The sequence below is a fragment of the Oryctolagus cuniculus genome, chromosome 4 (assembly GCF_964237555.1).
Source record: "Oryctolagus cuniculus chromosome 4, mOryCun1.1, whole genome shotgun sequence".
NCBI classification, from domain to species: domain Eukaryota; kingdom Metazoa; phylum Chordata; class Mammalia; order Lagomorpha; family Leporidae; genus Oryctolagus; species Oryctolagus cuniculus.
The window spans coordinates 25,109,630-25,121,806 of record NC_091435.1 but is presented as its reverse complement, the minus strand read 5'-3'; the positions used below and the strand labels follow the sequence as shown (position 1 = coordinate 25,121,806).

Here is a 12,177-nt window from a genome sequence, read left to right as displayed (position 1 = left end):
GAGGAATGTTCCTTCTATACCCAATTTGCTTAGAGTTTTCATCATGAAAGGGTGTTGAATTTTATCAAATGCTTTCTCTGCATCAATTGAGATAATCATATGGTTTTTCTTCTGCAGTCTGTTAATGTGGTGAATCACATTGATTGATTTGCGAATGTTGAACCATCCCTGCATACCAGGGATGAATCCCACTTGGTCTGGGTGGATGATTTTCCTGATGTGTTGTTGTATTCTGTTGGCCAGAATTTTATTGAGGATTTTTGCATCTATGTTCATCAGGGATATTGGTCTGTAATTTTCTTTCAGTGCTGCATCTTTCTCTGGCTTAGGGATTAAGGTGATGCTGGCTTCATAGAAAGAATTTGGGAGGATTCCCTCTTCTTCGATTGTTCTGAATAGTTTGAGAAGAAATGGGATTAGTTCTTCTTTAAATGTCTGGTAGAATTCAGCAGTGAATCCATCTGGTCCTGGGCTTTTCTTTGTTGGGAGGGCCTTTATTACTGTTTCAATTTCTGTTTCAGTTATGGGTCTATTTAGGTTTTCGATGTCTTCCTGGTTCAATTTTGGTAGATTGCATGTGTCCAGGAATCTATCCATTTCTGATAGGTTTTCCTGTTTGCTGGCATACAGGTCCTTGTAGTAATTTCTGATGATTCTTTTTATTTCTGTGGTGTCTGTTGTTACGTTTCCTTTTTCATCTCTGATTTTATTGATTTGGGTCTTTTCTCTTCTTTTTTTAGTTAGTTGGGCCAATGGGGTGTCAATTTTGTTTATTTTTTCAAAAAACCAGCTTCTCGCTTGGCTGATTTTTTGTAATGTTTTTTTGGATTCAATCCTGTTAATTTCTTCTCTGGTTTTAATTATTTCTCTTCTCCTACTAGATTTGGGTTTGGTTTGCTGCAGTTTTTCTAGGTCCTTGAGGTGCGCTGAAAGCTCATTTATTTGGTACCTTTCCAATTTCTTGATATAGGCACCTATTGCTATAAATTTGCCTCTCAATACTGCTTTTGCTGTATCCCATAAGTTTTGATATGTTGTGTTGTTGTCTTCATTTACTTCCAGAAAGTTTTTGATTTCTCTTTTGATTTCTTGAATGACCCAGTGTTCATTCAGGAGCATGTTGTTCAGTCTCCATGTGTTTGCATACTTTCTGGGGTTTCCTGAGTTGCTAATTTCCAGCTTCATCCCGCTGTGGTCTGAGAAGCTGCATGGTATGATTCTAATTCTTTTAAATTTGCTGAGACTTGCTTTATGGCCTAGTATGTGATCAATCCTAGAGAAGGTTCCATGCGCTGCTGAGAAGAATGTGAAGTCTGTAGATGTAGGGTTGAAAGTTCTGTAGATATCTGTTAGATCCATTTGGGCAATAGTGTCAATTAAATCTGCTGTTTCCTTGTTGATCTTCTGTCCGGATGATCTGTCTATTTCTGAGAGTGGAGTATTGAAGTCCCCCAGTACTATTGTATTGGAATCTAAATCCCCCTTTAAGTCCCTTAACATATCTTTTAAATAGACCGGTGCCCTGTAATTAGGTGCATATACATTTATAATAGTTACATCTTCCTGTTGAATTGAACCCTTAATCATTATATAGTGTCCCTCTTTGTCTCTCTTAACAGTTTTTGTATTAAAGTTTATTTTGTCTGATATTAATATGGCTACACCTGCTTTTTTTTGGTTTCTGTTGGCATGGAATATCTTTTTCCAACCTTTCACTTTCAGTCTGCATGCCTCTTTGTTAGAGAGATGTGTTTCTTGTAGGCAACAAATAGTTGGGTTGTGTTCTGTGAGCCAGTCAGCTAAACGGTGTCTTTTAACTGAAGAATTCAGACCATTAATGTTCAATGTGACAATTGATACGTAGTGACTTTGCCCTGCCATTTTCCCGGAAATATTTTCTAGTATATGCTTTGAGCTTCCCATGCTCTTTTACTGGTAGGTGTTCTTCCTTTCCCTTCTTTCATATTGATGGCCGTGTTTCTGTGTTTCTGAGTGTAGCACATCTTTAAGTATCTTTTGCAGGGCCGGACGAGTGGCCACAAAGTCTTTCAATTTCTGTTTGCTATGAAAGGTCTTTATTTCACCTTCATTCACAAATGAGAGCTTGGCAGGATATAATATTCTGGGCTGGCAATTTTTCTCTCTTAGCACCTGTGCTATGTCTCGCCATTCCCTCCTAGCTTGTAGGGTTTCTGATGAGAAGTCAGCTGTGAGTCTGATTGGAGATCCTCTGAGAGTAATCTGACGTTTCTCTCTTGCACATTTTAGGATCTTTTCTTTATGTTTCACTGTGGTAAGTTTAATTACCACGTGTCGTGGTGAGGATCTCTTTTGGTCATGTTTATTGGGGGTTCTATGAGCTTCCTGTACTAGGATATCTCTGTCCTTCTCCAAACCTGGAAAGTTCTCTGCTAGTATCTCACTAAAAAGGCCTTCCAATCCTTTCTCTCTCTCCATGCCTTCAGGAACTCCTAGAACTCGAATGTTGGTTTTTTTAATAGTATCCTGTAGATTCCCAACAATATTTTTCAGGTTTCTAATTTCCTCTTCTTTTCTTTGGTTTGACTGTATGTTTTCCTGTGCTCTATCTTCTAAGTCCGATATTCTCTCTTCTGCTTCACCCATTCTGTTTTTAAGGCTTTCTAATGTGTTTGTCATTTGATCTATTGAGCTCTTCATTTCATTTTGATTTCTCTTGACTATTACACTTTCCTGTTCTACTAGTTTCTGAGTTTCATTTTGACTCTTCCTTAAAATTTCATTTTCACGAGAAAGATTTTCAATCTTGTCCATTAAGGATTTCTGTAGTTCAAGGATTTGCTTTTGAAAACTTCTAAATGTTCTTATCATAAATTTTTTGAAATCCGTATCTTGCATTTCTTCTATCTCATCATCTTCATACTCTTGGCTTGGGGTGTTTTGCTTATTTGGAGGCATCATAGTGTCGTCGTTGATCTTGCTCCCTCTATTTCTGTGTTTGTTACTCGGCATAGTTAATTCTTCTTGCGTCACTGTGCGCTTTTTTTTTTTCTTTCTTTTTTTTTTTTTTATACTGTGTCCGTGTTAAGTGGACTGCCTGCTGTTGGAGGAGCCTTGGAGGCTTGAGATGGGTGGGGCCTGAGAGCTCTGCCTGGTTCTTCCAGGTTAAGGGTGTGCAAAGGTGACACCCTCAGGTTATGCGTGGTAAATCTCTCTCTTTTTATTTATTTATTTATTTTATTTATTCAGGGGGTAAGTAACACTGCAGGGCAGGGCTGTGCAGAATTGATGGTATTTAGCTTCCAGTCTTTGGCTCCTCTGGACTCCCACTGGGTTGCCTAGGCTACTGAATTGTAGTGACTCAGTTCCTTAACTCTCCCCCACTGATATGTAAATCCAAAGAGGAGGCCTGCTCTTTGTCTCTTGGGAATTCTTCAAGTCTTGCAGGCTTGTAACCTTTGCAAGGTTAGGGGGAAGAGAAACCCCGAAGCTTTTTTTTTTTCCTTCTTTCCGGTAGTGAGTTTGCTGCACTTTCCGGCCCCCCTCTAGATTCTGACCCCCGTTTCCCCACCAATGTCTCGGGTTATTGAGCTCACCTCCCCTTCCAGCGCCGATGTGTGGACTCGGAGCCCTGAGCGTCTCAAGTCTCCCCGCTGTTTTCTGTGTGGCGTGCACTCTCCTTGGAGCACTGTCGCGCAGACCCTGGGGCTTCTGCGGCTGGGTCCCGCGACTTTGCTTCCGTGAGGTGGGCGACCTTGTTCTCCCAGTAGGTCGTCCGATTCACGCCTGCTCCATTCAGAAGGGTTTCCCCTGCAATTTTTGTTTGGTTCTATTTTCTGCGGCTACCGTAACTCCCCTTTTATTAAACTAAATTTTCCCGGACTATCGGTGCGCGCCCTCACTATTCCGCCATCTTGGCTCCCATCATATGTTAATCTATTTACAAATATTGATTCATTTAATCAGCACAGAAGCCCTATGAAATCGGTACTCTTATTATACCCATTACGCGAAAAAGGAAATTGAGGTCTAGCTAAGTAATTTTTCTCTTTTCAGCTAGGTAATTTTTCCTTTTCAGCTCTCACAGCCAGGAGGGTAACCTTCTTCATACTGGTTCTGCAGTTGCTGGCCTTAACTCTTGTGTTAGACTTAAAGTAGTCAGCTTATCACTGCAGAAGTATAAAATATTCAGATCACTTTCTGTAAACCTATGTTTCGACAATTTTCAGTTGAAATACACCTAATCTCATTTTTGAAGCAAAAAAAAACCTCCAATAGATTTATTTTGTTTGATATTATTATCACAAAATTTTAATTTTAGTTGTTAGTTTCAAGGTACTGAATGAATATATAATCATGATAGAATTCTGAAAATATTAAAATATGCTGTGTTACATAAAATATGAATGCATGCATACCAGTGAATAATTTTATGTACATATGAGATTTCACTAATGATAGATAATATTTCTTATATAGGAATTTAAGGCAGAAACATGGAAATATAGGTTTCCATCTTTCTTTCATCACTATGGTCTGTCCAGTCATGTACTAGATACTACAACTACATCATGCATAGATCTCTGCATTCCATTTCCTTACAATTTTCCTTCCATTGTGCCTGACCAGAAGAAACTGCAAGTGTGCAATCTGTACAGTCCCACAGGATCCCCTACTTAGAAGGTCCCAGTGTTTGGTTTACTGGACTGCTGTTGTCACTTTGAAATTTATAATAGTTTTAAACAGAAAACACCTTATTTCATTTTGCAGTGGGCTCTGAAAATTATGTAGCCCTGTTAGTGCTTGGCTTGTCATCATAACCTGGTCTTCGGAACAAGCAACTCTTCATCTCTGTAGGTTGTCTTAGATTTTCTTCCTGAATTTCATCTACACCAACATTTATTATAATTTGTCATTTTTGGACTAAGCCCTTTGACCTGAAAAACCAAGGGTTTTGCTTTTCTTGTCCATGGTTTCTGTTCCTAGAAGCCAGCACAATGCCTGTCATGTGACTGTGGTACAATGTGTAATTTATCCTCATAGCTGTGACTCAGGAGCATGTCCAGATAGCAAAACTAATTCAGAACATACCTTCATTGCCAGGCAGCCTGGATATCCACCTTCTGTCACTTAAAGGCTAAGAGACTAAGAGACATTAGAATGCTGTTTAATATTTCTGTGCTTCCATTTTCTCATCTTAAAATAGAAATGATATTAATCTAAACTTCATAGTGATAGAGAGATATGAACTCATAAATGTAAAATATTTAGAAGACTTATAATACCACTTATTGTTATAATCATTACATTCAAGTTTTGTTTTTGAACAAAATATTAATTGCATATTCAAGGAAACGAAATTAACACTAGGACCTAGTGAAGACATTACTTATGTTAAGAACTTATATTGCACATAAGACTCTTTAGTACATTAATTTGTACTTGCAGAAGGAAGAGTAATTGCACAAGATCAGCTCATGAAATCAAAGTAGGACAAAAATTAGGAAACTGAGAGCAAGCCCAGCAGAAAATGAAGTAAAGCTAATAGTAAAGGTAGGAGTGTTATAAAGAGGGAAGAGAAACTTAAATTCTTGATATCACTGAAAGAACTGGTCAACTTAACACAATATTAACACAATTTTTGATGTTAGTCAAGATAAACTAATGTTAATAACTTTTAGAGAATGTGTATGTTCTCACTTCCGTAGTTAGCAGTTATGTTTCTTCTTTACATCAAGGTATTTGAAATTGTCTTAATTGACTTTTGGGAGACAAGTAAGGCAATTAGTATGACAAACGGGCCAGCACTATGGCATAGTGGGCTAAGCCTCTAAGCCCATTTGGGTGCCAGTTCATGTCCTGGCTGCTCCCCTTCTGATCCAGCTCTCTGCTATGGCCTGGGAAATCAGTACAAGATGGCCCAAGTCCTTGGGCTCCTGTACCTGCATAGGAGACCCCGAGTTATCCAAAGGATGGAAGACTTTTCTCTCTGTCTTTCCCTCTCTGTAAGCCTACCTCTCAAACAAATAAATAAATCTTTTAAAAAAATGACACAAACAGCTATTCCAGTAAAATGTAGGGGTGTAATGTTAGGTACACATTTTGTGTGTTTCTGCATTTTTTTAAGGTCTGTGTTCAGTCTGTGTTCACTAGTCCAACATCAGGAAAGCCTGCAAGCCTTCGTTTCCTCAGTGTATTTGCCTGGCCTTTCTCAGTTCTTCCCTAAATCCCCTGGGTGCATCAGCCTGGATTTCTCTTCTACATCACCTTTTTACATTTTCAGATCTTAATACACACTTATGATTTTCAAGGAACATAATTACTTACCCCTAAAGGAATCTGGTATTCCCACATGGCACTTTTTGCGAAGTGTCTGTATCATATTTTAAAATTAATGTCTGTCTCCTTTGTTAAACTTTAGTGCTTCAAAGGTCGAAACTATTGCATTTGCTCGTCACTGTATCCTCAGTAGTGACTGCTTATTGTAGATGAAATTGTCACAAAAACACACTAATGTTGAGGATATGATCCATAATTGTCTGAAATACTGAAGGGGTCAATAACTACAAAAATGTTCAAGGTTGCAGTGTAATGAAAAAAGCTAAATAATATCAGTTATCCAAAATGTCTGAGTACTACAGTAAAACTCAATTATTTTTAAAATGTATTTATTTATTTGAAAGGCAGATTATATAGAGGAAGAAGAGGAGGGGGGAAGAGGGAGAGAAAGCAAGCGAGAGAGAGAGGGATCTTCCATCTGCTGGTTCACTCCCCACACGGCTGAAAAAGCCAAGGCTGAGCCAGACCAAAGCTAGGAGCAAGGAGCTTCATCCACATCTCCCACATGGGTGCAGCATCTCAAGCACTTGGGCCATCCGCCTCTGCTCTCTCAGGCTCATTAGCAGAGAGCTGGCTCAGAAGTAGAATAGCAGGAACACGAATGCAGCCCATATGGGATAGCAGTGCTGCGGGTTGCAGCTTAAGCTTCTGTGTCACTGCACTGGCCCCTAGAATTCGAAATTTTGCAATAAATGTTTTGTCATGTAAGTTTAAAAAGATAACATATAAACATTACACACTGTAAAATTTTAGTTATACAACAATAAAATTACCAAAATAAAATGTATGTTGAAATTATATGCAACATAGTTTCTTCAACAAGAAATTCAGGAAAAGACATTAAGTTTTAAGCATAGGTGTTTTTTAAAACTATTAAAATATGATTCAAATAAGCAGTTCTTAAATTGACCTTCTAGAAAGGCAAAGAATATAACATCAAATCAAATTTCAGGTAGTGCATTTCTACAAAGGATAAGAATTATAATGTACAGCCAGACACTTTGCTCTCTAATCATCTTACTTAATTCAGTGATAGAACTTGGAAATACTAGATAGACAGCTAAAATGCCCATTACCTGTCTCAATCAAATATCAGGTGCCTTAAATGAATCTTCAGTAGGTGTTGAACCAAGGCCAAGAGATAAATGAATTTTCTTTCAGATGTACGTAATGCCTTTTTGTAGCACAAAGAGAGAGATGTCCTTTAGAATGTCAGATATGTAAAGGGATGACTTTGGTCTTTTAATGTAACTATTTGAATGGACGCACATTGAGCATTATTACAAAGTCACTGTTAAGTCCAAACATGAATTATAACTTGCCAAGGAATCACATACTCTCCAAAAATGTTTGTTCATAAATTATTTTAATATTTTAGAACATTAACAAAAACTTTCACATATCAACATTTTAACTAATAGTATCTCTGTTTTACAAACACTAATAATTTTTCACAAGTCAAAAATAGTCCATATCTGAGAGATAAAAAGAAGACATGTTTATTTTCAAAGGAAGAAAAGCACAACCTTCAAATTCACTTTTCAATACTGTGAAAGCACAATAATTTGTCTCATACAAAGGAAGAAATTGCTTTGTGCTATTTATGGCATATCTTGTTGTGACTTTCTAATGAAGATAATTAAGCTTTTAACCAGTAACAAAAAAATAAATGATGTGTTAATATATTGTAAATTTCTCTTTAAAAAAAAAAACAAATTAAAGGATTTGAATTGGGTGATTTCACCATAAGCAAATGTAAAATGTTTGAACAGATGAATTTATGTAAACCTACAGGCATTACACTATGTATACATATACCAAAAAATCACAATGTACTCCAATAATATGTATAATTCTTAAATATTTAAAAGATAAAAATAAAGAAAGATTCCCTTTTCTTTACTTAACTAAATATAAATTGAAACATACCTATTTGCTTTATGAAAATACTAGAATAAAATGTTTCTGTCCCAGGGCTACTGTGGATTCCTTTTACATGAAATGCTATGAAATTTTTATCCCATTTGCTCTGCTATAATATAATAATACAAGGTGAAATCTCGAGTTCAAACAAGACTTTAGTAAAAAGCAATGTTTCCCACAAACAGCATAGAGTCTGTTGGAGACATAATTATTTATGTATGCAATCAAGAGCTATTTAGATATAAGTTAATATTTGACCAATAAATTAAAGGATAGAGGGTTGCATCTTGCCATGTAAATATCAAAGGTACAAAGGGTAAAGCATTTGAGATGGGTCTGTGAACAGCTGAGATGGAAGGCACAGGAAATATGGGGCAGTATAAGTAGTTACAAACAAAGTTAGAAATGCAGCTGGAATAGTTTTTGTTAAAGGGACATGGGGAATAACAGAATGTCAATGATTTTGCAAAGTCAAGGAATCTTTTGCAGTCACATTCAACCTAAAAGTGTGATTGCTCTCTGGAATTCCAGAGGACCCTGCCAGTACATTTCAATCTCAGCCACAATACCTTGAGCAGGTGTAGCAGAGAACAGAGAGACTGACATAAATACAGTTACTGAAATGGAAAATGATAATATTGAACAAGATGACAGATTTCTCCGTATGTAGTAAATAAATAAATTTTCAGCAGCTAATCAAAGACTGCAGCAATGAGCATGGAGCATGGGAAATTACTAATATCATTCATGGAAAGAACAGATTATGCTGGGTGAAGGGGAATTGATTTCAGATCCTTTTGAGATACTTATTAAATGGCCATACGTTGTAGTAAGGTTATTTGATTCTTAGATTCCAGAGAAAAGGTGAGCTAGCTGAGGAAGGCATGTTCAAAGATCCTCAGGTTGTATGTGTGTTGAGAGTTCCTTAGACCAGAGTATGGCAAGAAAACAGAGACCAGGACAGAATACTGGGGAACTCCATGGCAAGAAGTAGGCAGACAGGGAAAACCGCGAAAACCAGGCACAGTGGGTGCCATGAGACCTGAGAGAAGTCAATGCTTAAAAAATGGAGTCTAGTTTAATAGGGTGAATCCATGAATATGGGTGCAGTAAAAGAAGGACCAAGGAACAGCCACTTAGCTGTGGAAAGGTAGTTAGCTTGTATAAAAAATGATTATTGGGCTTTGGGTTTTACTTATTCTGGTTTTAGCTTCTATGAAATATTGAATATTTTGTGATTTTCTTTAATTAATTAAATAGGTTTGTCAACTGAACGCCTTACAAATAGCAAAGGAAATGCCTTCTTTAAAACCGCTTTTTCTTATTTTAGCAATATGCAGGAGTTGAAGAACATATTGTGGCCTAAAAATGTTTATCTTAGTTGTTTGTTTTTAAAGACCATTTTTGTGTAAAAAAAAGAAAGTAAAAAAATTACAACTGATTCAATACTATTATTTTAAGTATATTCATAAATAAAATAAACAAAAACAATCATGTTATCCTACAAATCAGCTTAATATTTTAAAACTAGTTTTGAAATAGCCTTTGGATATGAATAAAGAGAGCACATTGAGACTGGCATTATCGTACAGCGGTTTAAGTCGCTAATGCGATGTCAGCATCAATATGGACACCTGTTTGAGTCCCAGCTGCTGCACTTCTGATCTGGCAGCTGCAGATGGACAAAGTATTTAAGCCCCTTCAACCTATGTGGGAGACCCAGATGAAGTTCCAGGCCTCCAGCTTCAACCAGGCTAAGTCCTTGCTGTTGTGGCTATATAGGGTAAACCAACAAAAGAAAGATTGCTGTCTCTTCCTCTGTCTACTTGCCTTTCAAATAAATGAATAAATCCTTTTTTTTAAAAAAAAAAGGAGAATAAATTGATAATACTTAAACTTGGGTCTTTATTGATACAAATTGCATGTATTGAAATTGAAATTCATGCATGCATGAAATTAAAATTTATTTGAATTTTAGTCCCATAGAATTTGCTGGCCATTTTATTCTTATATATTTTTGCATGGCATGCAAGTATTTCATTAAGGCACCAAAATCTCAAAATCTGAAGATAATCAATACAATAATAGTAAAATGTTTGTTTTGAGTTACTTATTAAACACTAAATTGTTATGTTTCCTCATTTTACAAAGTAAAATTAAACAGATAAAGTGTCTTTGTTTTAATATGGCTGCCATAAAAGTGTTTAAATAAGTTAAGAAAACAATTTTAGTTACGATAATTATGTTAAACAGTAGTTGCTATTAGAAATATAATCTCTTTATTTTAAGATTTTATTATATTTATTTGAAAGACAGAGTTACAGAGAGATGTCTTCCATCCACTGGTTAACTCCCCAAATGGCCTTAACGGCCAGAGCTGAGCTGATCCAAAGCCTCTTCCGGGTTTCCCACGTAGGTGCAGGGGCCCAAGGACTTGGGCCATCTTCCACTGCTTTCCCAGGCCACAGCAGAGAACTGGATGGGAAGTAGAGCAGTTGGGACTTGAACTGGTGCCCTTATGGGATTCCAGCACTGCAGGCCAGGGCTTTAATCCACTGCTCCACAGCACCGGCCCCAGAAATATAAACTATTGGGTGATAAGCAATTCTGTGATCTGAGGCAACATTTCTGGAGTGATAGTTATCTTCACATTGTTTCCCTTGACTCACAAAGAACAACTTATATGGTGATGCTTATGTCTAATACTTTATGTATGATAATTATTGTGCAAATTATGCTTTTATGCAATGCCACTGTCCTCTTTCAAAAATGAAAACTGAGACTTTTCCCAACTTGCTTTATTTGTCATACATCTTTATATACTTCTTCGAAAGGCAGAATATGTAGTCAAAGTTCCTGAGGAATGTAATTTTCATTGGTAGGTTAGAGGCAGTGAAACAGCAAGATTGCTCCCTCATAATCACAAGTAATGTAATTGGAAGCCAACAAAACTCTTCCATTTAAAACATGCAGGTTTTTAAAATGCAAAGATCACCTGATTTCATCCGTACACATTATACACATACATTGAAATGTCACATTGGACCCTGTAAATATGTATAAGTATTGTTAATAAGAAAGAATTTTAAATATGTAAAAAGACAAAGATCAGATTAAATTAAAAATATGGCTAAGATATGCTTACAGGTTTTTACTACATGTCAACATTTCTGTAAGCCAGTGGGCAGATAAAATGGATAAGCTGAGAGCAGTAAATCAAAAATACAGAAATATTACTGTTGGGAAAAATTAAGTGTGAATGAGTTTCTTTTCATTCATAAATGTATAATAAACATCATATGTTTGGTCATCATTTTGCACTAACAAGCATATTTTTTTTTTCTTGAATTGATGCAAACAGAGCCCAGATGGCCGTATTGAAGTCAAAGGCCACCATGGAAGCTCATCACTGCATATGAAAGAGGTGAAGTTGTCCGACTCAGGCAGATATGACTGTGAAGCTGCAAGTAGAATTGGAGGGCACCAAAAAAGCATGTACCTTGACATTGAATGTAAGTGATTTTTAATTTGTATCTTTATTGAAGCACTTGTATCTCTTTAATGAGCAGTAATTTTATATGAATATTAAAGTACGTATTTAGTTCATGTTTTTTGTATTTCATGTGTAGCTTTCAAAGGATTGTTAACTATTAAAAATCAGTTATTAGAGACATCTAGTGGATGATATGGGACATTTCATAATTTGGTATATTAAAGTGTCTTATATTTTTTTTCATGAAAATGGTGAGTTTCTTTATTTGCAACATTTAACCCTAACACAGTATTGGTTATACTACATTAGTTGTAGTTACTGTTCAACATCTTCTAGATTTTTGTCTATTTTTTAAAATAATAGCTATTTATTATTTTTAAATAAAATATGTGGCACTATGTGGCACATATGCAGTGCATGTTTTCATTTACTACTCAATTTGT

General features: G+C 36.3%; 1 protein-coding gene across 6 annotated transcripts in view; it reads left to right on the top strand.

Annotated features, from left to right (window-relative positions):
• The window catches only part of NCAM2 (neural cell adhesion molecule 2), a 604,741-nt gene that overhangs the window by 406,115 nt on the left and 186,449 nt on the right, over positions 1-12,177 (top strand). For all 6 annotated transcript variants that reach the window (XR_011388335.1, XM_051819201.2, XM_070073156.1 and 3 more), the window contains one exon: positions 11,603-11,753. Coding sequence is in view for 5 of the 6 variants with exons in the window: in XM_051819201.2 (XP_051675161.1) it covers positions 11,603-11,753 (151 nt within the window). In the remaining variant the exon portion in view is untranslated. The remainder of the gene's footprint in view (positions 1-11,602; positions 11,754-12,177) is intronic.